The sequence below is a fragment of the Struthio camelus genome, chromosome 3 (assembly GCF_040807025.1).
Source record: "Struthio camelus isolate bStrCam1 chromosome 3, bStrCam1.hap1, whole genome shotgun sequence".
NCBI lineage: Eukaryota > Metazoa > Chordata > Aves > Struthioniformes > Struthionidae > Struthio > Struthio camelus.
Window position 1 is genome coordinate 128938766 of NC_090944.1, and position 27086 is coordinate 128965851.

Consider the following 27086-nt stretch of genomic DNA (forward strand, 5'->3'; position numbering starts at 1 on the left):
TGGCATTTGTGAATGAGTAACATTTAAATAGGCTGTGGAAGCTAACAAGCACCCATTCAGAAAAGAACAGAGAGACTGCTCCTTGTATCACCAAACTGCAGCCGCTTTGTCGATCAAACGCAGCGAAGGTTCAGAACTGAAGAAAAGTTTGACTCTTAGTAAATAAGGAAGAACTGATACTGTTGGAACTTCTAGACAGAATAAGGTTAACAGAGGAGTATTTGGCAACCATGTACCTCACAGATATACCACAATTGCCGGTGTATTATCTAAGTTCTGAATCCACAAATAGGAAGTGATCTGTAGGAGTCTGATTCAAATATTAAAGTACGAGCATGCTCCTACCATCAGGGCCATGAGTACCACTGGCTTCGCTGCCTGAGACACTGCATAACAGGACAAATCTTACCACAGCCAGGAACAAATATGTTCTTTGCTTTTGCTGTAGGAAATGGAAACAAAGGAGAAAAAATTAGGTCAGAAATCTCATTTTCCTTTATTCCACCGACACTCGTGCATAAAATAGACATTTCTACAAATACTGTGTTATATCTGGGTGGAACAGAAGACAGCGACATAAGAATAGCAGCGCTGGGTCAGACTGAACGTCATGTAGGCCAGGTTCCTGTCTCCAGTGCCTCCGGAAGAAAGGGAGAGCGATGCTGCCACAGTTCCCAGCACCTCTCCCAGCTTCTCGATCAGCAGCTGAGGGACCTCCCGAACCAGAGAAGCGAGCTTTCCGTCCAACGCCCTTTGGTGCGCAGCTCTTCCTCTGGCAGCCGGGCTGGATGCTTTCTGTCACCAGGCGAACCCTGCCGTTTCCCAGCACCCTGTGGCAAGGAGTCCCACCGACGGCAGGCTGCGCCTCTCCGGGCTCCGCTCGGGAAGGGCCGGCATCTCCGCAACCCCAAGCGCCCCACGGAAGCGGCCAGGAGGCGCCCACCTGCCAGGCGCCCACCAGCCCGGCGAGCGCAGGGAGCCCCCGCCCGGCAGCCCCCACTCCCACGGCAGCCGACAGGCCCCGCTTCTCTCCGGGCGGCCGCGTACCCACCGGGCAGTGCCACCTCCCCTCTCTCTCCCTCGCCCACCGCGGCTCCCGGCCGGCCGCCCCGCCGCCTTCACCCGGGGGGCTAACGGCCGCGCGAGGGGGAGGGGGCGCTAACGGCCGGTGGGGGGTGACGGCCGGTAACGGGTACGGGCCACGCGCGGGGGCGGGGGGGCGCTAACGGCCAGTGAGGGGTAACGGCCACGCGGGGGGCGCTAACGGCCAGTGAGGGGTAACGGCCGGCGGTGGGTAACGGCCATGGGCGGGGGCGCTAACGGTCAGTGAAGGGTAACGGCCGGTGGTGGGTAACGGCCGCGCGTGGGGCTCAGGTGTCGCGCGCGGCCGCCCGCGGGGGGCAGGGAAGGTGACCGTCACAGAAGCGCCCAAAACGCCTTCTTTTCCCCCTGACTAGCCCGCAGGCGGGATGCGGCTTGCGCTTCGCCCCGGGGGGGGGGAGAGACACCCGCTCGTCTCCTCAGCGAGCGGCGGGCGGGAATCCCCGCTCGTCCCGGCGGCGCTGCGCGGGGCAAAGCGCCGGCCGCGGGCCCTGCGGCCCCCGCTCCGCCGCCCGGCCCTCGCCAGGTGGCACCTGCGGAGCGGGGCTTCCCAAGGGAGGCGGAGCGGGCCGGCCCCGCGACCCCCGGGGCCGGGCTCCACCGCCGCCGCCTCCCCCACGAGCAGCAGCCCCCGCCGCCCTCGGCTCGCTCTCACCCGTGGCCCGCTAAGCGCCCTCTCCCTCCCCCTCTCCTGCCGGTACCTGCCTTCCTCCGTTCCTGCCTTTCCCCTCCCTCCTCCTCCTCCTCCTCCTCTGCCGCCGGCCCCCCCCCTCATGCATATGGATGGGCGCATGCGCGGGCCGGCCGCCTCCCCGCCTGCCGCCGTGGGCTAGATGAAGCCGTGCGGCGGCGGGGCTGCCAGACGGGTGGCCGACTCCCGGGCGGTGTGTGCGCTGCGTGTGCGTGTATGTGTGTGTGTGTGTGTGCGCGCGTGTTTGCGTGTGTGTGTGTGTGTGTGTCTCGGGGGGGGGCGAGGGGGCGCGCCGCGCCTCCACCGCGCGGGGCCCGGCGAGCTGAAAGAAATAAAAGGATCGGGATAATAATCGCAATAATAAAAAAAGAAAAAAGAGAGAGAGAAGCAAAGAAAAGAGAAAGAAAAGAGGGAGGCGAGAGAATAAAAGGAGGCTGGGCTGCTTTGCATTGAAGACCGGGGCGCTATTGAAAAGCGCCTGAAAAGCGGCGTTGTTCGGCGCGGGTGCGCGCCGCGGCCGACGCGGTATATTAGAGCGGGGCGGCGGCGGCGGCGGGCAACAGCGGCGGCGCCTCCTCTTTCTCCTCCTCCTCCTCCTCCCTCCCTGTCGACCCGACCCGTCCCGTCCCCGGTGCGGAGCGGCGGCGGCCTGCAGGCAGCGCGGCGGCGGCGGCATGCGTGCGCGCCGGCGGGCGGCCGCGGCGCCGGGCTCCCTCGCCCTCCTGCTGGCCCTGCTGGGGCTGCGGGCAAAGGTACGTACCTGGGCAGCGCGAAGGGGAGGAAAGCTCCGCGCTGTAGCGAGGCTTAAGTGCTTTCTCGGTTGCGCTGCGCAATGCGGGTTGCGGGGGATTTTGCCTTTTTCTTTTTTTTTTTTTTTTTGGCGGGGGGGGGGGGGGACTGTGCAGCCCGGCTCCTGCAATGGTTGCTGTAGGTTGCTTCAAAACGAAAACCTTCCGTGCTGCAAAACGCTCTTGCACGGCTCCTCCAGCAAGAGCGAAGTTACTGCGCCTAACTTTTCCGCTGCCGTACCAAACGCAGAAGCGCGCCCTGCAGCAAGACTGCGTTCCCTGGGGAATAATGTAGTTGGTGCAAATCGCTTCTTTTCGAAATTACTTTTTTTTTTTTTTTTTTAAACCGAGGTTAATTGCAGTAATCTTTGGGTGACTAATGGGCAAGGTTTGAATCTGAGCTGGGCAGCCTCGGTGGGGCTGGCTTTTTCACCTCGTCTCAGCTGCGCTTGGGAGAAGGCACAAGGGTTGCAATTCCCTGGGTGCTTGAGCTCCATCATTTTGTTCGTTGTGCCCTCGTTGTATGCACTCTTGGTTTGGTTTAGTTTTATTCCCTAAGGGGTTAGGAGCCCTTTCCCTCCCCGCTGGTTTTTAGATGTGCTACTTCAGGTTCTTTTGCAGTGTTGCTAAAAGTATGTGGTTGGGAGAACTTAGGAGCCTTTCTCATAGACCCTTGATAGGGAAAACCTGGGCTTGAGGGGATTGCTTAGTGGGATTTTTTTTTTTTCTCTCTCTAGTTTGTTGAAAGCAATTGGTTTTTGAAATGACTTTCTTCTGTCTGCAGGCTTGTTGTAGGTTGCGTTTGGAAATCTAAACGTGGTAACTGTGTATTTCTTGTTTCTTTTTTTTGTTTTGTTTTTATTTTCTCCTTTGGTGCTTTCTTGGGATTAACAGGTGACTCTAGCATCAGGACAGTTTGAGTTGGAGATCTTATCCATGCAAAATGTGAATGGAGAACTGCAAAATGGAAATTGCTGTGACGGCACCCGGAACCCAGGAGATAGAAGATGCACGAGAGACGAGTGTGATACGTATTTTAAAGTTTGCCTGAAGGAGTATCAATCCCGGGTCACTGCTGGTGGCCCTTGCAGCTTCGGAACCAAATCTACTCCTGTCATTGGAGGAAATACCTTCAACTTAAAATACAGCCGGAATAATGAAAAGAACCGGATCGTCATCCCTTTCAGCTTCGCTTGGCCGGTGAGTGCTCTGGCTCTGCCTCTGGACAGTGCTCTGGCTCTGCCTCTGGACAGTGCTCTGGCTCTGCCTCTGGACAGTGCTCTGGCTCTGCCTCTGGACAGTGCTGTGTTTGAGATGGCCATAGTGAGCTGAGCTCTAGCTGCTCACTGGGGTGGGGAGGGAGCAGGCATTTTGGCAAGGGGATCGGGAAGCCATAGCCCAGACATGAGTAAAATGTGGTGGTGTTTTTGTTTTTGTTCTCCCTTGGGCTCACAATGCGCAGCCTGTTAAATTTGAAAGTCAGATGTGCAGTGAGGGGGATCTAAATGGGTCAGGGAAGCAAACCCAGTATCTCTGCACTTTACAGCATGAATAAGTCCCTTGAGACTTAGAAGGTCAGAAGTTCATTTTTTTTCAAACCAGTGAAGTCTTGGGCATAAGCCAAAGGAGCAGTGGGTTAGGGGCTGGAGAGGGATCCCGTGTGAAAAGTGTGTGTCATAGCTGGCCTCCTTCCCTGCAGCGTGTTTGGGAAGGCTTCCTGCTTCCCCCAAGGGGAAATCTCATTGCACTGCTTGGTCTTGATGGGAGCTGCTCTCGCTGCTCATGCTGAAGTAGTTGCCAGCTTCCCTGAGAGTCTTGAGATGTTTTGAGACGCTCACGTGCTCCAGGAGCTGAAGACAGAGGAAAAACCTGGCTGTAGCTTTTGGTCTGTTTCACCTGTGGCTGCCCTCAGCACACCTTTTCGTGGCTGCTCGGCTCTGCAGTCGGTAGAGCTGGCTCCCCTCCTGTTGCCTGCAAGGCCCCAACAGCTCAGGGAGGGGGACCCTCTGCTAGGAGCTCTCCCAGAGTTGTTCCTTCTGGCAAACGCTAGTCAGGCTTGCCAAGTGGGGAGATCGGTTAGGGACGAGGTCACCAGTCCTGCAAGCCTGCCCCGCTGTTGGTAATGTGAAACACACTGGCTCGGACTGCGGTACTTGTTGTTTCTTCTGGGGAGCCCGAGAGGGGGGATGCTTTCACACAGTCTGTTCAGCAGAGGAGGCCTATACTCCCTGCACAGAGCCTGAGGGCCGCTCTTCTGAAACAGCCGTCATCTGGGATGGTGACCCACGTGTGCAGGCTTCAGAGCCATGGGGTTTGTAGACAAGACCACTATGGCCTTGGATGCCAGGAGGTGCACTGTTTTATGCCCAGTGCTTTGCCTGTAGGCAAGCAAAAGCTGAGGATGACTGATCTGGGGGCTTTTCTGTGCATACAGTAGTCTCTCTCTAGTGGTGGTTTTTGAGCTGCTGTAGTATAAAAGCTGGAAGCCCCCAAATCTATGCTCCTAAAACTCGTATTTAGAGATCACCTAGGAAACCAAAACTGTTTTCCACCCCCTCCCCTTCTCCAAAGGTGCTGAGCATGCAGTTTCCCAGTGACTGCCTTGGGATATGTTGATGCTCAGCAGTTTTGAAAATCCAGTCATCCTAACCTAGATGCCTAAGGTCAATTTTGCAAGGGGAGGAGAGCTCTTGCAGGCAGGCAGGGGAGGGGTGAATCTTGTTTCCTCTCCTCTGTCACTATCGCTGCTGGCAAGGTTGAGGCATGCGTAGACTTTCCGCTCCCCCCAAAGCTTGGCCCATCCTAGTCAGATAAGGACTGCTTGCTGGGAGGGCCTTGACTTTTGGTGGGGGGAAGCCCGCCCCAAAACCGTTCCTATTCCAGTTTTAGCGTAGACACCCACTTCGTAGTCTTAAGCCAAACGCTGCAGGCAGCCATGTGTTCTTGACATGTCCTGTGCTGCCTCCTACCTGCCTCCTCTGTCAGTTGTGTCTTCCGAAGTATTGAAGGTTGGAGAGGCAGAAGGGTGAAATTAAGTCCGTGTTTTAAGGAGATAGTATTACAGTGTACAATAGCAGAGTTAACAGAAGTATTCTCTGTTGGAAGTACAACTCCTGTGTGTCTTTTTCCTTTTAAAGCATGAAATGAGATAAAACTGTTATCAAATATGCCATCAAAGGGATCAAGGGTTCTGTAAAAATCTAAGGTATTTGAAGCTCTGCCAGTGGCTGTAGCGCTAGTGTTGCAGACTTTGACTTTTTTCATAAAAGTCAGGTTCATCGAATCAAGGTCTGTGGGGTTTGTTTGTTTTTTAACAAGCCCCCCCCTCCTGCCCCCAGTCATTCCTGTGCCAGGAATCTGAAGATGTGTGCGTATATCTTAAAAATGATGTGGAAATTAAATGCCTTCTAACAACCCTTGTCTTAGGGATGGGAGGGGAAATCTGTGTGTACAGGGAGGAGTTGGGGGGGGGGGTGAAAACCCTGGGAGAAGTTTCTTAAGCTTGCCTGCATTTTCGTAGAAGAAATGCTTCTATTGTCCTGCTGAATCTAATTGAGTGCTGGAATCCTTCAGCAGCAGCAAACCTCTAGTGCACTCTTTGAAATGCTTAAAACTCAATTTCAGAGCTCTGGATACTACATCTGGAAATTTTGGAATAAACTCTTGCATATTCCCATGCAGTAAATGCACTTTTTGAGACTGTGATGCCTGTCTGTTCACAATTATCCAGCCTGCTTACCAGTTTTAACTTCCATAGGACGTGGCTTTTATGCTAGCCATTGTGACTTTCAAATAGCATTTGAACAAAAGAATATTTAATGTGGCAAAGCTCTTATTTGTACTAAAACTGGGTATACAAATCATTTGGGGAGTTCTGAAAGTTCTGAAGATAAAGCAGTGAACTTAATTAGCTAACTCAAACCTGATACTGAAATTTCAGCACTTATAAGAATTTCTTTTCAGTGAATGCTGTTGACTTTAGAAAAACTTGGAACTAACTTTGCCTTTGTAAATTTGCCTAATCATGAGTTTCTCTTTGAATACATCCAACTGTTAGCGTAAAGGTAATAGGAGCTAGCCTGAAATATTAATCATATTGCACTTGAAAATTCATGCTAATCTCTGAATATGTAGCATTTGTGCTCTACTGTCTGAGGGAGGCTTTTCTTGGACGTTCCAGCTTGAGTCAGTAACGTTAAGAAGTCTTGTTGCCTTGACTACTTTAAAAAAAAAAAATCTCTTCCTATGCCAAGCTGCTCCCTTACGCCTTTTGTCAAAAATAGTTATATGGCATTAGAGGTCTTTATTCACAAAGCAGAAGAGGAAGAAGAGAAAATGGTGTGCTTTAAGCACACTGTTAGATTTGGTGTGTGGTTATAATGTAGACTTGAATTGCTGGAGTCTTATTAATAACTCATGCAATTCACTGTTGTCAGTTTTGATATGTACCCCTGTGAGTAATGGGTGTGGAGACAGTGGGCTATAAATTCATTTAAGTGATTGGAGGCTTGAGTAAGTTGCTAGGAAACGGCAGCAGACGAGCGTAAAGGAAATAGAGTGCATCCAGAGCGCTCTCCCTGCAGCAGCTAGAGAGAGTACAGGAAACGGTAATTTAAAAAAAAATACACCTAGGCCTTACTTGCGCGTTCATTTTGAGATGTCAGTGACTTTCTTGACAGGCAAACTTGGCTTATGAAGCCATACAGAAAAGTATGGAACACAAGAATTTCCATGTTCCGCATGTCAAAGTCTGGCTCAACAAGTCTTGTGTCAGAGTAGACACATGCTACAAATCAAATCTCTTGCTGTTCTTGAAGAGCCAGACAACATCCAAAGTCTGATGCGTACACTACCTTGAGGGAGCTGTGTGTGAGTTACCTAAGCAGAGCTTAGTACTAAACTTTGCTTTTATGTAAGGGAAGCTCTTTTGGGGTTTGGTGAGACTGTGAGTGAGAAGCAGGTCAAAGTTGGCAACCTCTTTGGTATGCGTAGCTCCAATTTCAAGCAGCCTGTTTATCCTGAAATTATGATCCTTGTAATTATTTAATATTTAGGCCATTTGCACCAACCCACCAGGAAACTATTGAGGTGGAAAAAGCCTTCCAGCATCTAAATGGCCTTACTATAAAACATGATTTAAAAATTAGCCTTAAACACCTTATTTCAACCTTACTCAAAAATATGAAATGACCAGTTAGCCTTTTCTTTAGTGACAGATCTTACTGCTACTGGTTCTTGAAGATGTAAAAGACATTCTCTGGGTAGGCATTGTGTTTTTTTTTCTGGCTGGAAAGAGATAAGTGAAAGAGCTTTGGTGTCTCTTAAGCTGTGTATGAACTTTTTTTGCCACACTCTCTTGACAAAAGGCTTCCGAAATATAAAACTGTAGCTGATACTAAAGTAACAGCCTTTTGAATCTGAGTGAAAAATATCCCTTAGATCAGTCACTATATTTCTATTCTTGTTATTGATGTTTTGGGTTGTTTTTTTTTCCTCTTCCCCCTGTCTCTCCTGTTAACTTGCAGTAGCAAATGCTAGGTACTCTTAAAGCCGTTCTTGAAGAATATCTGATAAATCGTCTTGGCGCATGGGCAAATCGGAGAAAATCTTTATGATAACAGAACACCTATCAGTCAAGTAGTACCTTCACTGTGACACTTACTGTTGACTAATAATTTAAGAATAAATCTTCAGCATTGAAAGTGCAATGTTTCACCTAGGATTATTATCCAAAATGGAGCTGAGAGTATTAAATGACACCTGGAGCATAATTAGTGTCCACAGACTGCTTTTTCCCAGGACTGCAGAGAATTAGTGCATCCATTCAGAGGTTTTGGACTTCTTACCAACATGTTCTTAAGAGTCATTTCTGTTCCAGGCAGTTTAGAACTTCATCTTCCTGGTAAATCCATTTGACTGTATTACCATAATATGTCTAAAAATAAATCCTCCTCCTGCCTGCTCCCAGAATTTTTATTCTTGTTATAATAAAGGCCTGCTCCAATTTAACTTCAGTGGCAGCTGGATTGGGCCTGGCATTGTTCATTGAAGCTTATTCCTAAACTTTCTCAGACGACATACATCCAGCACTGTCAGCTTGTTTATGCAGCTGTAGGTCAGCATGTCTAAAAATGAATTGCCTAAAATTGATGCTTTATGCTTAAAATTCTAGTTAACTCAAGGAAACTTGCTGCTTCGTTGTGGACTGAAGGCTAGATTTGAAGTAAGTTAGTTCTGTAGCTAATAAAGGTGATGCCTTAGCAATCACATGAGATGATGTGCAACGGTAGAGGCTTGCTCTCTAATGCATGGCACTTATTCCAACTGCAGTCCGTACGTCTAGTGCCCTGCAGTGTATGCAAAGACCTGCAGTTCATGAAAGCATTTCTTTATATATAAAAATAAAGACAGGATTAGCTTTGGAAAAAACAAGCAAACAAAAAACTTGACTTTATGTGGACAGAAGTTGTAATTGAGATATTTCTGATAACTGTTGTAACGGAAAACCCATGTGTGTCTTACATGGGGGGAAAAAATGTTAACATTAGACGTTTTTTCATATTCATTTCTTGTTACTCTGTGGACCTCATGGTTCTGTGATCACTGTTCTACAGCTTAAAGTACACTCATTATTGTTCTAGTATTCAGAAGACACTGTAAATTTGGACAGAAGTGGTTAAAGTGGTTTGTAAATAGTCAAACATCCAGAGTCCTTTACCAGCTCAACCCAGTTCTTAGGCACTTAGGTAAATAAGTAGAAAGGCTTCTTGTTCAGGCTTGCTCTGTATGAACCTGACTGTTTTGCTTGGCTGGCTACTAGGTATTCTCTCTATTAACCTTGCCACCCTTTTGTAACTGGTGCATTTAATTATCAGTGGGATGCTTTAAACAGGTAGGGGGAGTGATAAGAGCAGGTAATCTGCTTGTTGGGGAAGGTTGAAAGCGACCATTGACATCCTGGCCTACCTGCTGGTCTTTGTTGACAAGTGGGGTTTCGTGAGAAAATAACTTTGTAACCAGATAAGGCACTGATTAAAATGTCATTGTAATGCTATGCACCCCAGTAGCTGAGATCACTTAGAAATCATTTGTTTAAAAACTAAGAATAAAAATAAAAAAGGTAGGATGCAGGGTTGCAGTAGCCTTTTTTTTTTTCTTTTAGTTTTAAAAGAAGGAGGGGGGAAAAAAAAGGGGACGGGACCCCCAAGTCGCCCTGCTCTATCCCAGTACGTTGTTTGATTAGAGCATGCTAGTTCTGTGATTAGAATACACTGTAGTCCGGCCACCCAGACAGAGGCATTGACTGCTAATATTAACCAAGAACAATAGCGTGGCCATACTGACTGCAGTGAGGATTACAGAATATAATGGGGCCTATCCAAAAATAATGCTAATACAGGGCAAGCAACAGGAAGCAGCAGTAGACTCAGCATTGCTCGGCGCCCAGACAAACCATGGACTTATTTCACACAATGGCAACTTCAGCACATTATGTATTCACAGGATACTCGTTATTCCAGCAGACTTGCCAGATCAGAGATCAGCCTGGTTTACTGGATGCTTAAGCGTACGCATAGTTTGGATAGTGGTACTTTTGTGTCCTTCATCATTTGGCAGGATGGTGGCAGCTGTATCACAGAGAAGGTCTTGACTTCAGTTACTGGCTTGGCTTATGCTGTAGAAATGGGGGGGGGGAAAAGTTTCTCCTGGAAGCTGCTAACATAGTTAACATTTGTTTTCACATCCTCTCCTTTATGTGGCAATGAAGTGTTTACCAGCGCTAACAGCAGGTGAAGAAGCTGCTCAGAAGGCAAGCTGAAGGAACAATGTGCTGTATTTTCATGCAAGCTTATTCCGATGAGGCTCTTGGCTGGGCTCTCTGTTTGAGGTTCAGTCTAGTTCTTGGCCGTGGAGGCATGGGATGGTTACAGCTTCGATGCTGCAGGGTTAAGAGAGTTAACAGCTTTATAGGGTGTTTCCTTATGTAGGCTAGCCCAAAGAAGAGCTCGCTGGTTATGCTGCCTTCAGCAAAGGGCTAAAAAGATTAGGCCGTTTCCCTTCTCTTCCCAAATGCGTTCATATCTCTCTGCATGATGAATCGGTTTTCTTCAACTCTTGAAGTGTTATTCTGTTGACGAAGCCAAAGTTGACAGGCTGGCCGTGGCATGACAATTCTGATGTGTCCGTAGAGCGTCTCATGTGGCAACCTGGGCATCCAGTGAGAGCCCTGCTGACTTTTAGAGGAAGTGGTTTTCTGACTAGCTGTTAAGTCTCATCAGAGATGTCCTCCTCCCTGGCCCTCGGGCGCTTTGAAATACTCCTTAGTTTCTCTGTTCCCTATCTCACTCCCTTCTAGCAAAAGGGAGGAGGGATTGCTGCAGCGCTCAGCATATTTGCTGTGCGCTCCTCTGTGGCCAGCTGTGACAGCCTGCCAGTCTGCAGCCTTCTTCCCTACGAGCCAGGCAGGGTGCAGGGACTGTTCCGAGACTGGTCTTCGCAGCTCGGCGTGGCTTGGCAGAGCATGAGGTGAATGTTGCTGGGCTTAACCTGACTTCCTTGTCTGACGGAGGAGAAGCAGGCGCAACATTCAAAGTGCAAACTTCCCACTGCATTTGTCTAGTCATGGTTTCACATGCTCAGCAAAGCTCTTGCATGGCTTAACCACAAGGGTAGGAGGGAAGAGGTTTGACTAGATGCAGCCTTGTTCGTAAAGGAGGCTGTCCTTTCACTGATAAGCCTGAAGTTTCAATCTTGCTCTGTCCTACTGAATCTCGGAATGCCTGTAGAAGCCAAAGTACAAAAACACCTTTTTTTCGGTGAGTGTCTGGATGAAGGGAGGGAAGAAGGTAATCAAGCTGAGAGCTTTGAATACCTTCTGCTTACCTGTTAGTATTTCATTTAATAACCTAGAAAAGAGGTTGCATTGCCCTTTCAGACACTTGAAAGGGATAGATTTCAGAGTCCTTCCTGAGTAGTACTATCAGTGGATCAAGACTAAACCCATGGTCGTTTGTCACTGAGGAAACTAACTGTTGCACACTGGTGCTTCCTGTATTTTTGTGGAGTGTGACCTCAGCCATTTCCATCCTCTCACGGCTTAACTCATAGGAGTTTTGCTTAAATTCAACCATGTTGACTTTTAGTTCTCTGGGCTAACCAGGCTGCACACATTCTGCAAGTTCTGCTGGCTTCCTGTTCCTTTCAAGCTGCCTTTCCTCTCGCGCCAGAATCCCTGCCTTCTGGTCAAGATCAGGTTTACAGTGGCTAATTGGGTGCGACTCCAGAAAGTTCACTGCTGCCTTGTTGCCTAGGACGCTGCTTTGATGGAATAAGGTGCGTGATGTGGAATTCTTGTGTCTGGATATGTATTTATTCAAAGATGGGCAGAGGTCAGCTGTGGGCATGGGAAAACTTAAACCTCCATGCTAGAAGTAGTCATTCCTGAGATATCTTAATTGTTGATCTATAGAGTGGGGATGATGTGCAGTTTTTTTTAATCTGAAGAGTTCAGTCTTTGCACAGAACTGCTTTTGGGGGGGGATTGGGTAGAGGTATGTGATTGTCAGATTGCAGAGAGAGGCTCAGTCCTGTGGTGGGGTCGTGTCTGTGTCTTGTGTTTAGAAGTGTCTCCTCTTCTTGAATACCGAGAAGTCTTGTCCTTTCTTTGTCCCGTGCTGAGAAGGACAGAGCTGAGAGATTAAGCTGTCATTCTTTGTATCATCCCTTTTCGGGATAGGGACTCTTCATCTAAAATACTCAGATGAGGAGTGAGCTAGGGGTATGTGGAAAAAAGAGGATTGCTAGTTCTGTTTGCCTGTTTTCCTTTCCTTCCCCCCCCCCCCTTTTTTTGTTCTCATTCTGATAAGCAGAAGTGTCATCTCTCTTTAAACTCCTGTGTGGAGCTGGAAAGTGGTCACACAAGTATCTAGCAGCAGTAGCGCTTAAAGCAAGGATTCAGCCTTTCCTTTCCTTAAGGGCTAGGTGTGTTAGTAAACAGTCTTGAGAACCAGCGGGGAACTGTTGCTATGAGTTTAGGCATAATATCTTCCAAAACAATTATGCAAGGCTGAAAGGAAAACATCCTTAACTTTATTGGAAATAGTGCTAGTTGCCATAATTCATTCGCTATATCATAATATTTTGTCAAGCTTGCAGTGACATGTTGTGCTTCTCAATGTTTGTAATTAAACCAGGGAGGAAACACTCAAGATAGTGCAATATATATCTGTAATATGGCTCAGGAGTTGTATTCTGATTTTGTTTTTGTTCTGACTTGTGTAAGAACTTAAAATCTATTTTAGAGTTTTAAATGATCAGTCCTGTGCTTTGGGGGTAAGGGAGCTTTTATTTTTCCCTCTTCCAAGTTGCAAGACTTGTTCTAGAATAGTAGCAAATAACATGCAACTTTCATGAAATATTAACCAAAAATGGTTTGGGCTGATGGAGTCTTTACATAAGAGTTTGGGCACATGTCTCGGCTTGTTCAGCTTTGCTTACTTTTTGTAGCATTTTCCCACAGTTATCAGTGAACAAAATGGAATCCTAGTCTGCTTTGAATATGAAACATATTTAGGCTATATTCCAAGCTGGTGTCTATCACGAACTAGGTTTTCCTTCGGAGGCTGCATGCTGTGTCCAGTCGTGAGAAAGCAGTCTTTGATTCATACTCTTTTTTTTTCCCTCCCTTTTTTTGGAACTCTGTGCACTTGCACCTTGCAGCAGCAGCTTACTCTCAAAGCTGCTTTTTTGTGTCTGTTACAGGAGTGTGTTAAGTTTGCGTGCCCCAATGAATAGACTGCCACTGAGTGCAGATATGATTAAGGAGAAATAAACTTAGCGATGAACAGCTTCTATGGCAAAGCATTAGAAGTCTTCTGTGGAGAGGGGCTTTTTTTTTGTTCTATTGTACTCCTCACCGTGAAGATGTTACATTTATTACTGCATTATAGCCTTCATTATAATTTCATTTATTAATTCCCTTATCAAACAGTATTTTTTTCCTTTTTTTTTTTTTCCCCTTGGCTTTTTCTTTTGATCTTCTTTGAATCATTCTATAGATTTACATATGGCTGGCCTAAATAGCCGTTTTGAAGGATACGGGCTAGATTGTAACGTACTAGACCAGAGATGGGGAAGGGAAGACTTATTAATGGCTCTTATTCTCAGGTTAGGGTTGAAGATAAAGGTGGCTTAGCTGAAATAGCTGGCATCTTTCCAACCTGCAAAGTCCCTTTGGTTAGTTCATGCTTATGATTATTATTACTGGAGTGCTAGAGAGCTCATTGGCAGACTAATGTGTCTGTAAATGTGACACAGGGCGGATAATGCTTCTTTCCTTTCCCTACTCTTCCAAATAGCCCGATCTTAGCCTTTGTTTTACCATGCCTGTCTCCCAGCCCACCCCCTTCCCAGACCAATCACTTCTTCCCTTAGTTACCTGATACTTGTGGGAGCAGCCATGGCCCTCGTGCAGACAAAGCTTTCAAAGGGGGTGCTGAAAGGCAAAGGCCCTAGAGATTGTGCTGTCAAGGCAGAGCAGAGTAATCTTAGCAACACTTCTGGCTTTCAGGATGGCTGGGGGAGGCGAATCCCAAGAGAGGTTTGGGGGGGGGGGGGGTTTGTACCTAAAATTTTTTTGAAGCAGTTTGCGGGGTGGAGGTCTTTGGGGGGGGGTGTTCTCTCTTTTTTTTTTTTTTTTTTAAATGTTGTTTTGGTGCTTTCTTTGGTACCTTCCCTCTTAATATGCACAGTTCTTCTAAATAAGCTCAACTCTGGCAGTGTCAAAGTTCTAGCATAGTGTCAAAGGCTGTGCTTCCTGGTTAAGTACATAAGATGCATTAACGATGACAAAGATGAGCAATCCAAGGTGAAAGGTCTCAAGTCAGACTGGATAAGGTAGCTTAAGGGGCTACAAGAAGATAATGTTTGTCTCAGGTATAATCTATTACCTATTTATGTTTTTAAGTATGCAGTTCTAGGGCAGAGGCCAGGAATTTCTCAAATTAAAATTGTATTAATTTTTTTTGAAGCTTGTGTTCTGGCTTTGAAACTCTCTTATTTCTCTTTTGCAGAGATCCTACACATTGCTTGTTGAGGCATGGGATTACAATGATAACTCTACTAGTAAGTATTGGTTTTTCTGATTTACTTGGTTCAAACTCCTTGATTTCCTGTCTACTGAAGGGCTTTTGGGGACCAATATTTCATCCTCGAAGCATGGCTGAGCTTTCTCTGACAAGAGGGTCCAGTTTGGGGATGAAGAGGTCAAAATAGGGAAGGTGTCAGTATCCTCTCAGTCTATTTCAGTAGTCTATCCAGCCTACTCTGAACAGCCTGTGGGGGAGAGAGGGGAAGGCTCTCCCACCCTTGGTTTGGAGCAACTACTCCAGGCTCCCCAGTAGCCTGCCTCCCTCTTGTTGCATGGAGAGGGTGAGTAGCTTGCTGACTTAGACACCTAAGGTTTGATGCCTAAAAATAGGCATCCTTCCTTCTCTTTGGGGAGAACAAATGCCCAACTTGAGGGGTTTGTTTTGTGGGGTGTTTTTTGTTTTTTTTTTTTTTTTTTTTTGATATTCACAAGCCTAAAACCTGTTGACTTGGGACCTCTTACGTTGTGTACTTTTACAAAACTGAACTGAAGGCACGTGCTGCTTGTTTGGAGGGCAAGAGAGGAAGGGCACTGTGCAATAAAACTTGGTACAGCCATTCATCTAATGACCGTAGATGAGAAACAGGAATGATCATTAGCTCTTCCTTGGGGGCTGGATGTCTAGGGTTTTATATTCGGGGCCTGAAAAATATTTACCAGACACCACCTGGTAGAGTTGGCTGGAAATCAAGGGTAGGAATCTTTTGCCTGGAATGTCCCTGTCTGGTTGGTTTCAGAAACTTTTTACTGAGCTTTTCCTATTGGCTAGAGAAAGCCATACAGTCTGTTGGCACGTGAGCTGTTTTGCCTGTAGCGTACTGATACTGAAGTAGGTGGGCAAAATTACCTCTGTTCTCAAGCTAAAGCTTTAATAGTGTGGAGGGAAAAGCCACAGAAGAAAATACAAATCTGAACTCATGAACCTTTGTTGATACAACAAGTCTTTTTGCTTCGATATGGAAGCAAAAACAGCACTGTGGCCCACCTTTCACAAATATGCTAACAGTTTAGTATAGTCCACTCTGGAGTGCTGGGTGACAGCTGCAGGCTTCTGAAACGTGCTTCAGAGTTTGCAGAAGAAAGGTCTTGAAGATAGGTGCACAGTGCTGGGGGGTTTATGCTTACGTTTAATTGGTGAAAAGTAGACTGTTTGGAAATTGCACTTTGAGTCTAGGGGCCTTTCTGCACAGATCTGCTTTTTTAATGTATATGGGATGTTCTATTAGCTCTAGAAGAGAAAAAGATTCACGTGAACCGTCAGTGATATCTGTCATTTGCTTTACAACCTGCCATGTCCAACGTTGTTGCAGTACATGTGCATTTAAGCTCTACCCCAGCACCAGTAATGGAGGAGGGCCTAGGAGACTTCTTGGATCTTGATGAGATGTGTTTTATCGAGGAGCAGAAAATAGATCGCTACAGCAGCAGAGCTGTATTATAAATGGAAGATGCCTGCATTGAAAATGAAGGTCTTGTTTACAGTAGAATCTGAGGATTTTTTCAGACTGGGTCTCTGCCGCTTTTACTATTATTAGAGCTCATCTTTTTTCATGAAACAACTGCATTTCCAAAGATACACAATGAACCCTTTCTTTGCTTTCATGTTCTGGACGTACAATTGTCTTCAGACAAAACTGCCTCATTTCTCAGCGGTGCATTTGACCAAGTGCAGACAAGGTCTTACATATGTTCCTGATTTACATTCCTGCAGTAGCTTTGCTGTCACGTATCCATCTGTAGGTCATTTCAGTCACTGTACTGCACAAACCCTTTTCTTTGTGCTGTAGCACTTTACTTACAGTAAGTTTTCCCATAGCTAAAAAAGAAGTCTTGAAGAACTAGTTAAGCCAGAGCTACACAACTGTCATAAGATAAAACGATGAGTATTTTTAGATGTCTGCAGGATTTCTTTTGCCCTAATTACAGTTTAATTGTGAGGACTCTGTGTGAGAGCTCTTTAAAAAAAAATAGTGGGTTCAGTAGGCATTGTGTATTTAGCAATAGCTGTAGCATCCTTCTGATCAATCCTGTCATTAGGAGATCCTCGAGTGGCTGCTTCCTTCCCCCCCTCTGCATTCCGCTCCTCCTACGTTCCCTTTACCACATGCTCTCTCTTGTCTCACTTCCAAGAGAGGCTTGCAGTTAAATTCTGGCCCTGGTGAAGCTGATGAGAATCATGCTTTGTTGGAGCCAAGATTCAACTTAAATGGTTTTCTTGCACTGGTTCTAGTCTAGATTCCATCTTGCTGCTGTCGCTCTATACATAAAGCTAGTGGAGCTGACATTGCATCTCAGACTATGTCAAAGAGCTATTGTAAATGACTAGTATCAGTTGCATGTGAATTTTAGTCAGGCATAAGAGACTTCAGCACAACGTAAACCAAGCCATAGCTCGAAGCTGTCTGAAGCAAAGACTTTCAAAAATAACTATGGTGTCTGTGGCCACCCAAAACTCCTTAGAGGAGGCTGGCCTTTTTTTGGTTTGCTTCCTGATGCTGGGCAGTTACAACTTCTGAAAATTGGATCCCTGAAAAGCAAAGGTGGGCACTCAAAATAGCTAATTTTCTCAGTGCCTAAAAGCTTTGCTATAGTTGCTCACTGAATAAAAAGACAGGCTAATAGCTTTGAAGTTTAGCCACCAAAAAATAGATGCCAGAGAACTTGTTGGTTTCATTTAAGTGCAGAGTGGAAGTTAGAAATATACAGAAAGCCTCTCTCTTCCACTTCTTCAATTCCTAATTGGTTAATGTTTCCTCTAACCTTTCTATCGTGGAATCCTGGGTCAAACGATGTCAAGGGAATTATGAAGACCACTCTCTCAAGCCTCCCTGACTGACTTTTTTTTTTTTTTTTAAATAAAAAAAACCCCTTAACTGCTGCTGCTTTGTCTGCTGCTTTGGGATTGCTTGCTATTAAACTTAAAACATTGTTGGTGCAGGCTAAGAATGGCAGGGTTGTTGCAATGCCTTCCCTGAAGTCTGGGTCAGCACCCTTGTGTAAGTGTGCACTGACAGGTGGGGATATAAAAGGGTGGAGAAATTTTTGTACAAGAAAGAACATGTCAATATTTCATTGTGAAAACTGTGGGTGATGGCTAAGGAAAGGGATCTTACAAGTCTGTGAGCCCTTACTTGGATGTAAATGTATAGTGACAGCTTTATAACCTGTATCAAATGAAAGGTATTTTAGCCCTGATCCAAAGTGAAATCGCATCTGGTTTTCAACTGGGCCCGTAACAAAATCAAGTCCAGTAGACTAACAAGGATGTTTCTATTTGAATTCAGTAGTCTGTGGATAAAAGCTCAAAGGAGCTGGTGGCTGGAGTTGAGATGTCATAGACGGGCAGCAAGGACATGCTTCCTAATGCGTTGACAAATAGGGGAAGAATGATAGAGCAAAGACAAGACGAAAGATCTTTTTTCCAAGGCGTTTGGTTTTTCTGGTGCCAAGAACTGAAATAGCTGTCAATGGTATGTTCCCAGTGGAGAACAGGAAAAGACTCTTTATAAAAAGCAACTCAGTATGTTGGGGGTGGGGGGGTGTCACAGAACTAAGTTGAGTGTCATTCCCCTTCTACTGCTTATGGGAGAAAAGGATAGAGTTGTTTTACTCGCAAGAAACAGGATGTCTTTATGCACAGGCTTGGTATTTGGGGAAATGCATTCACTTTCAAGCTATGCTGTAGATCGGGGTGTAATCTTGGCAAGTGCAGCAAAGCCATCTCCGGCACGCATGAGTGGAACTATAATCGCTTGACTAGCTCCATTCAAGACGAATAGATATGCATCTGCTTAAGTACCTCTTAGAATTAGTCTATAATCTTGTTGATGAGATCTGAGAGTCTTACACCTGCACAGTACAGGACATGATATTGCTCTGGATATACCAGTATGGAAAAGTCCTTAGGCATCTACATTACTTGTGAATGGGTTTTAAATTAATAAAAGCCTACATGCATTTGAAAATGTTAGGCATAGATGTGGGGTTGGGGGCTTGGTGCCAATGAATAATAAAAACTGATTTAAATGGAAAACATCATAAAACCAGAAAGACCAGAAGGTGAATAAGAAGTTGTTACCCTTAATTTCACACTGTAAACACTTAATAAGCCCTGCAGTCTTGAGCCAAGAATACCCATAACTGCTTAAAACATATGTCTTGACACTCTTATATTGTTGTGCAGCACGTGCTTGGGCTTGACTACCTTTGAAACTGTAGACAAGAAGGCAGGATTTAGTAGAGAATTGGTAACAGATATCTGAGGCTTGAGAAGCCTATTTCGATGTTTCTTTTGAAAGCTTAAAATCAAAGGTCCTTATCAATACATTCAAAACTATTTTATACAGAAACCTACCCGTGTGTCATCTTAAGCTTTATGTAGCAACTTCATTAGTCTTCAGCTCTGCCTTACGTAAAATACTCAAACTGTTTTTAATTGCTGGAACAACAAGTGAACATCAGTACTCTTTAATTCCTAATAACTTGAATGTGCTAGTTCTTCACACGCTGCTTTCTCACACATCATTAGCAAACTTCTCTTCTACCTAAAATCTTTCTGTCTCTGGATTATGCTCTCATATACAGAACTGTGTAGCCTGATACTTTTTTTTTTTTTTAAATACTATGCCTGCAAGGATATTTTGGCTGTTTCATGATAAACTTTCCCTTGGCAGTCAAGCGCTTGCTAGCAGAAGGTCGTACGGCAGTGTCAGATCATTTAAGTCTCGAGACCTGAACTACAAAGTGAAATACCACAGATATATACAATATTCCGTGCTAATGTGAAATATTATTATTTCAAGCTATAATTTAGACAGTTGTAGGTCTCTAAAAGCCAGAGACGTTTTGCTGGAACTAAACGTCAAGTACGAAGTCTAAACTTTGAAATCTTCTATAGAGAGAAGGGGGATCCGTAACAAATACACGCAGTAATTTGAGTTCCTTGCTTGGAGCTCTGGTAAGCTTGAATTGTTAGTGTTAGCTAACATCTGAAAAGGAAACTTCCACGGTATTTCTCAGCCAAAGCCTTGTGAGATCACTATTGTCAACTGTTTGTTTTCAAGAGAATTCAGAGCTCACGCGGGCATCCCAGAAGGCTGCACGCTTTTTTGGTAGTGTTTATATCTAATTTGAAGAGGTTGCTTTATTAGGCTATTGGAGTATGACATTTTCATAAATGCTCCAGTTAATTACTAGCATTGGTTTTGTTTTTGATATGCAGGGAAAATTGCATTATGCACAAGCCTATTGGAGCTAGAAGTAAAAGCAGCTCAAGCTTCTTTAACTGCTAGACATATGATTCTTACTGGATGTCTTTGCTTATCAATTTGTCAGTGTGATCGGACATAACTTAACTGTTCATCTTATATCAAACCAAACAAGGCTTGAAGTACTGTGTACGTGTTTCAGTTAATGGTGTGTAGCTCCGGGATAGCTAAAACATGAAGTTGTTACGGCCAACTGGCTACCTCAGTGAGTCTTGTCTGTGAAGCTAGAGAACTTTGATTTGGGAGGGAATGATACCTAAATAAAGTTCTAACTCTGACATCTCTTCTCATATCTAGGTCCTGATCGCATTATTGAAAAGGCATCCCACTCTGGCATGATCAATCCGAGCCGTCAGTGGCAGACTTTGAAACATAATGCAGGAGTTGCCCACTTTGAGTATCAGATCCGTGTGACTTGTGCAGAGCATTACTATGGCTTTGGCTGCAACAAGTTTTGTCGACCAAGAGATGACTTCTTCACTCACCATACCTGTGACCAGAATGGCAACAAAACATGCTTGGAAGGCTGGATGGGACCAGAATGCAAAAAAGGTTTGTGATGAATGCTTGAACCACAAATGATCAGCAATTTTGGATAGGTTGAGGGACTGAGACAAGTCTACAGGACGCTTCATATCCAGGCTGTAGTTTGGCGATATGCTAGTGCTGCTGTTAGGGCTGATAGGACAGTGAAGTAACCCTTTACCTGGAGAGGTAGGGGCAGGAGAAGACTAGCTTCAGCCTTGTTCTAAAATCTTGGGGAAATCTGAATATAACAAGTACCAGGAACTCAACAAGTGTGTTCTTTCTCTGATTATCCACATCTTTGCCCTTGGGAAGAGAACCCAGCCCGTTGACTTCAATGGGAGTTCTGCTGCTGACTTCAGTGGCAGGATTTCCCCTTTGGTGCAGACCTTCAAGACAAGCAGGAAGGAGAGACTTGTTTTAGAGCTGACCTGGCAAGTGTAAAGCTTTGGTGTTGAAAAGTCCCAGGCTGTTTGTTCTACCTGAGCTGATGTTTAACATGCTTATTAGGGATTGACAGTTTCCTAGGTAATTTCAGAAGGAGCGAGCAGGACTCTGAATAGGGGGAACAGACCATCAGCATGTCTTGCTGACTGAGTTTACCTGCAATTTGAATAGATGGTCATCCTAATATCACGTCTGTTCAGAGACATGGGTCAAAAGCAAATCCAGAGTAGTTAAAAGTTGGTCTGAAATAGATGCAAAGATAGGGAGGGTGGGCTAGTTCACCCGCAGAATGCAGAGAAAGGAAATCTGTAGACTCAAAATAACTTGCAGCTCTGTAAGGTCAGATGGTTTCTCTAGCATTGAAACAACTCTTTGAATCGTGGTAGCGGTGATTCCTCTGTAAAGCTAGCTGATAGATTTGCTATTGTAGGGAGCACTTACTTTAGGGTTTTTTATCCAGTACACTCGACATAAGAGACTTGCTAAAACCTTGGATTTAGTAGGATTACAATGCCAATTAGAGATTAAAACGTTCCCATGAGTTCGAAGATGCAGGAAGCGGGCAGCATGCTGATACTCTTCTGTTTTTGTTTTAACAGCTATTTGTCGTCAGGGATGTAGCCCCAAGCATGGTTCTTGCACAATTCCAGGAGAGTGCAGGTAAATGCTCCCCTCCTCTCCCCTTTTGTGTCCCCCCCACCACCACCAAGTAACTAAACTAGTAAGGCTAAAGACAATAAAATTGGGGAGGGAGGGTATTCTTGGAGTCCAGCTTTTGACCAGGGTGCATTATTCATGCTGGCTTGTCTTGAATAAGAGAGGGGGAGTAGGTTTTTTTAATGCACTGATAATTTTGAGAGGCTTTTAGTTTGTGAAATGGTGATGTTTGTAAAAGGTATGGAATAAATCCTGTGAATAGTGCCTAATGAGCACTAACTAATTGCTTCTGTATACATGTCTGCAAATGTTTTGGGGTGTGTTGTGTGTGTTTTTAAACACAGCCTGATTAGTAGGCTTTTTCCACTGCACATCTGAACTACAGCATGACTTTTCTCTTTTCCCTTTCATGCCTGTTTCGTCCTTCTCTTTCCTCCACTCCCAAACTTCTTCAATCAGTAGGCAAAAGTCAAGCGTTCTTTAGAATGGGATTAGTTAAATCTCTTGGTTCCTTTACTATTGTGAGCCAGGCTCTGAGTGCTGAGAGGTTAATAGCTGGGATGAAATCTTGTCAGTAGACTGATGAATGCAGAATTTTGCTGCTGTGCTTTGAAGTCCGTTCTGTCCTGGCAAGGAGACAATGAAAAGCAGAGTTTAGCCATAACCCAACAATTAAATATTTGGAATGCCTCGAAATATGCACTGTATATTTACAGCACAGGGAGGTTTTCTCCTGTATCAATGGAGGCCCCCCCCACCCTTTCCCTAACAAACATAGCAGTGGATTCTCCATTGCTGGAAACTTTCACACGAAGTGGGTCCCTTTTCTCCTCAATAACCTGTACTTCAAGCAAAAATTAAATCTAGATTGTTTGACAGAGTGCACTATATAAGAGGTTAGCCTGAATAACCACAGTAGTTTGTTCATTCTCTCTATCCCTGTAATCTCTACTTCAAAAACAAAACAAAAACACTTTCATCACACAAACAAATATAACACTCTCTTAAGGTAAGAAGTAACTTCTCATCTTCCACAAGAGAAGGATGCTCCAGGATGGACTGATACGGGTTATGTTAAGTGCTTTTAATGTTTAGCAGCCCTGACATAAGCTGGTTAACCTCCAAAACACCAAATCTAAATCTTTCTTTTTTTTTTTTTTTTTTTTTTTTTTATAAAAAGCCCAACAAATAGTAAGAAGTACTTGGGGGGGGGGGGGGAAACGATGGGAAGAGTCAAGGCCTACCAGTGATTTGTGCTTCTGTCATCAGAATAAACATGCTTTGTAGGGGTTGCTGTCTCCCAGTCAGAACAACAGGCTTTGTTTCCAGATTTTTTTTTCCTTTCCTTTCTCTTTCTAAGGCTCTTACCTCCCACTCACTGCTCAGACATGCACTAGTGCTCTTATTTACTTAAGGTGCAACTTTCCCACACTTGATTTGCATAGTCTTGAAACAATGCTGTCCTTCTGGTGCTTTCAGATAACTTCTGCTTGCCAAGTTAGACCAATATCTTTAAAGTGAACGCAGAAACAAGATTTTATTTTCTCTTAAGTTTTGATGAGTCATGTAGCCTCTATGTTACAAATGCAATCAGGTTTAAAAATAACATACCAGCAGAAACTGCTCTGGGTTCTGGTACAACAGACAACTTGCAAGCACTCTTAAAATATCCTGTTCCCTCTTGGTTCAAGTCACTTTCTTTAATGCAAGCCTGCCAACAAAACCAAATACAAGGAAAGTTAACTTTAAATTTCTCATGAGAAACTGCTGCATATATATTATTAAACGAGAATTGCTGCTGTGAATCTTGTTCTAGAATGGATATGATTGGTGGGATGTTTTGTTTGGTTTTTTTTTTTTTAAGATGACCATAGTCTTATTCCTATTTTCTTGGTTATACTTTGAAGCTGATCTGTCTGAAGAAAGCCACATATCCGGCTTTGAAGTTTTGGGTTGTGTTGTTGGTGGTGGTTTTTGTTTGTTTTTTTTGTAGTACTTGTTTCCCTTTACGTGTGCTTTGAAGAAGACCAAAAGTTTTAATTTGGCAAAAAGGAATAAAAATCTAGATTTGGATGCTTCTTTTTTTTTTTTTTAGGTGAGGTGCCTTAGTTATGCTTGTGTGTAAGCTCACAGGCAAGATGCTTTGAATGCAATAGAAGTTAAAAGGGTATATTCCTGAATTTTGATCTTTGTGCATTCTTACTATATTCCCTATATGGAAGGACTTTCCAAGAGCTGCTTGAGGGAGGCTGTTTTGCTTGATCTGGGTTTTTCTTTCATGATCTTTGTCCACAAAGAAAAATAAGTTGGACTAATTTTTATTTATATATGTGTGTGTGTGTGTGCACGCTATCAAGTGTTTCCCATGGACTTTGAGTAGGTTGCTACTGGAAGAAAAACAAAGTTAATTAGGATGGAGTTTGTCACCTGCGTTTTTTTTAGAAGGGAAGTCAGACTTAGCACTAGCTGTGTGTGATTAACCATTGGATGGATCCCTCTAGCTTTTTCCCATGAGAAGAAATTGCTGGTAAAAGAATAGTGGGAGGGGTTTATAAACAGAAAGCTTAGCTGACTTCTGTACAGAAAAGGTTTATTTTCATAATCTAGTGACAGCTTAGTGCATAATTACTGTTGATCAATTCCTCTCAGGACCTGTTAATGAAATACAGTACTTCAGCAAACCCTTGCTTTTAGGTTTCAGCTCGTCTTCCTTTTCTATCTGTAGATGAACTTTAATTTGAAGAATCCTTGGTCTGCTTTGCCAGTGAGAATTAAAGTGAAAGCCAAAATAAACTTTCTTTTAAGGGAGCTTTACTTTAAAAGAGCATCTCCAAAGTAAGGAATTCATGTAGCTCACTGATACTGGTAATAAATAATTAAAATAATGATAATTCTTCTGCAGGTATGATATGATGTTAAAGTTGCTTGGAACTGGGTAACTTTTAGCTCTTACCTGAAAAGAGGTTAGCATAGCTCAGGCTCTGAAGTACGCTGACAACTGGTTGTCTTTGAACAAATGCAAAATTCTGGCGTGTGCTGTTTTCTTTGATCTCATATTTTGGCCCGGTCCATTACTTCCTCTGTATGTCTCCTTGCTCAGCATAAGGCTAACTCCCTGTAAAGCTTGGCAATCTTAATGCTTTGCGATGGCCTTGCAGAGGGCTCAGAGTTGATGTTTATGGTTTTGTTTGTCTTCCTGTAAACACAGGATGGCTGAAATGCCTGGAACCTTGTATTCATGCGGATCTCTGGATAACTATTGTTTCCACTGACTTTTCTTTCCTCTCTCTCAGTTTATAATGCACTCTATCAAAGTCCAGAGATTGATTTGTAGTGCACACCCACCCTCTTTGCCACATTTTTATGAGGCTCCAGAAAGAGTATTATTGTGCTGAACGGCCTCTTGCTGGTTCTCTCAGAACAGTTATTCTTTTGTCAGGAGGCTGGCTACAGAGACCTTGGCAAAACTACCAAAATGTTTGTTTACGAGAAACCATCAAACAAACCGTGAATAGTTTCTCCCCTTCCCCTCATCCTCCCCTTCTCCCCTAGCTCGCCAGCCTCCCTCGAGGCTTTGGAGTTCTACGTTTGCATCTACACAGAGCAATTCTAAGATTTGTTTCTCTGTTCTGAAATCTTCCCCCCCCCCCTTTCTTTTACAAAGGTGTCAGTATGGATGGCAAGGCCAGTACTGCGATAAGTGCATTCCACACCCAGGATGTGTCCATGGCACTTGCATTGAACCATGGCAATGCCTCTGTGAAACCAACTGGGGTGGTCAGCTCTGTGACAAAGGTATGCTAATCTTATGGATAGCCAAGTGTAACACTTGCATTTTAACACTGGCAGAGTTATCAGGGGGAGAGAGCGCACACAAGACTGAGAGCGCAAGCCTCCTGAAACGCGGCAGGAGTTTTTGTCCTTTGGCTACTTAGCATTGTGTGCTCCGCTGCTCTAGTGGTGTTAGCGTATGTGCTTAATTTTGCTCTGTCCTGTCCTACTTTTGTGTGCAGACGTATTCTATGAATGAAGTCTCTAAACAGAGCATGCACATGGTGATGTTTCTGTTGTCGTTCAAGCATGGGTTGTTTTTAAGCTCCTTGCCTTTTGCAGATCTAAACTACTGTGGAACCCACCCACCCTGTTTGAATGGTGGTACCTGCAGCAACACTGGCCCTGATAAATACCAATGTTCCTGCCCTGAGGGTTACTCAGGGCAGAACTGTGAAATTGGTAAGTGTTTTTGATGAAACTACTCAACTGCCACTTGGCAGTTATTTTTCATTTAGTGGCTGGTTTTGGATATGTTTTACCATGTTGGGGAAGAGTGAATTTCCAGTGTTAATTTGTCAATGATAGCTACTAAGGTCCAGGCTAGTTTCTTCTTTGACTGTTGGTATCTCCTTAAATTGGCCTTCTGTTCACTGTTTACTTAATTTGGCTCTGACTCGATCAGGAGCATGCCACAGTGCATTCTGTGCAGTTTAGCACAGAAGATGACTTCCTGCTAGTGGCCTTTTGATTCACAGTTCTTGGGAGCAAAGTTACATCAGGAGTAATGATGGTGGGTCCAGAACAGGATCGTGCAGAGGGAGCAGGAGGTGGCTTCTGGTGATGCTGCTGTAGTCTTTACCACCGTGAACTTCTGTCTTGGTGCAGCGGAACACGCCTGCCTTTCTGATCCCTGTCACAACGGAGGGAGCTGCTTAGAAATTTCTACAGGATTTGAATGTGTGTGTGCACCTGGCTGGGCTGGACCAACTTGCACTGATAGTAAGGTTTTTTGTTTGTTTTTAGTTTTTTTTTTTTCCCCCTGAAATTCTATTACAGTAAGAATGTCCTAATTACTGTGTTAGATCTGTCTTTCTAATCCCTGACACAGTGCAGCCTACCTATGCTAGCTTTAGCATTGGTTCTTAGGATCCATTTATGTAGGATCCCCAGTGTACCCTCTTCTCCTTTGCTTGTACGGGGGCTTTTGTTAAATGCAAGGAGAAAGAATGGCCGACAGTTTCTTGAGAGAAGTAGAACAGACTTTGGGTGGTGTTTTGACAAGCTCTTAAAATACTGTCCAAGAGACCTGCTGTATCAAAATCTGACTTCTGTTTGCAGAAGGCCACTTAATAAATCAGGTGTAAAGTTCATCCTCTATGCTCCGTATGCTTTGAACGCCCTTTCAGCTTTTTTAAGGATCCTTTTGCCAAAATATTCTTAGTAGAAGTCCTGTTGTTTTTCTGTTCCTCAGGGCAAATCCTAGAAGCAGCAACCATTTATCAAAGGTATGGGTTACTGAAGTTGCCTATTTGGTAGCAGAGCTAAGCCTCTTTTTATCCTGCATTACAGATATTGATGATTGTTCTCCAAATCCCTGTGGTCATGGAGGAACTTGCCAAGATCTGGTTGATGGATTTAAGTGTATTTGCCCACCGCAGTGGACTGGTAAAACATGCCAGCTAGGTGAG

The 27086-nt window shown here is 44.6% G+C and overlaps 2 protein-coding genes across 2 annotated transcripts in view; one reads left to right on the forward strand and one right to left on the reverse strand.

Annotated features, from left to right (window-relative positions):
- Positions 1-1951: 1951 nt before the first annotated feature.
- Positions 1952-27086, forward strand: part of JAG1 (jagged canonical Notch ligand 1) — a 38566-nt gene continuing 13431 nt past the window's right edge. Inside the window, exons 1-9 of the mRNA XM_068940244.1 lie at positions 1952-2544; positions 3475-3780; positions 14652-14703; positions 20293-20547; positions 21567-21627; positions 25289-25419; positions 25738-25857; positions 26284-26397; positions 26968-27081. Of these exons, the coding sequence (XP_068796345.1) occupies positions 2467-2544; positions 3475-3780; positions 14652-14703; positions 20293-20547; positions 21567-21627; positions 25289-25419; positions 25738-25857; positions 26284-26397; positions 26968-27081 (1231 nt within the window). The 5' untranslated portion in view covers positions 1952-2466. The remainder of the gene's footprint in view (positions 2545-3474; positions 3781-14651; positions 14704-20292; positions 20548-21566; positions 21628-25288; positions 25420-25737; positions 25858-26283; positions 26398-26967; positions 27082-27086) is intronic.
- SLX4IP (SLX4 interacting protein) overlaps positions 21688-27086 on the reverse strand; it is a 108990-nt gene continuing 103591 nt past the window's right edge. The window contains exons 9-10 of the mRNA XM_068940247.1: positions 23236-23335; positions 21688-22250 (exon numbers count right to left, since the gene is read on the reverse strand). The gene's annotated coding sequence lies outside the window, so the exon portion shown is untranslated. The remainder of the gene's footprint in view (positions 22251-23235; positions 23336-27086) is intronic.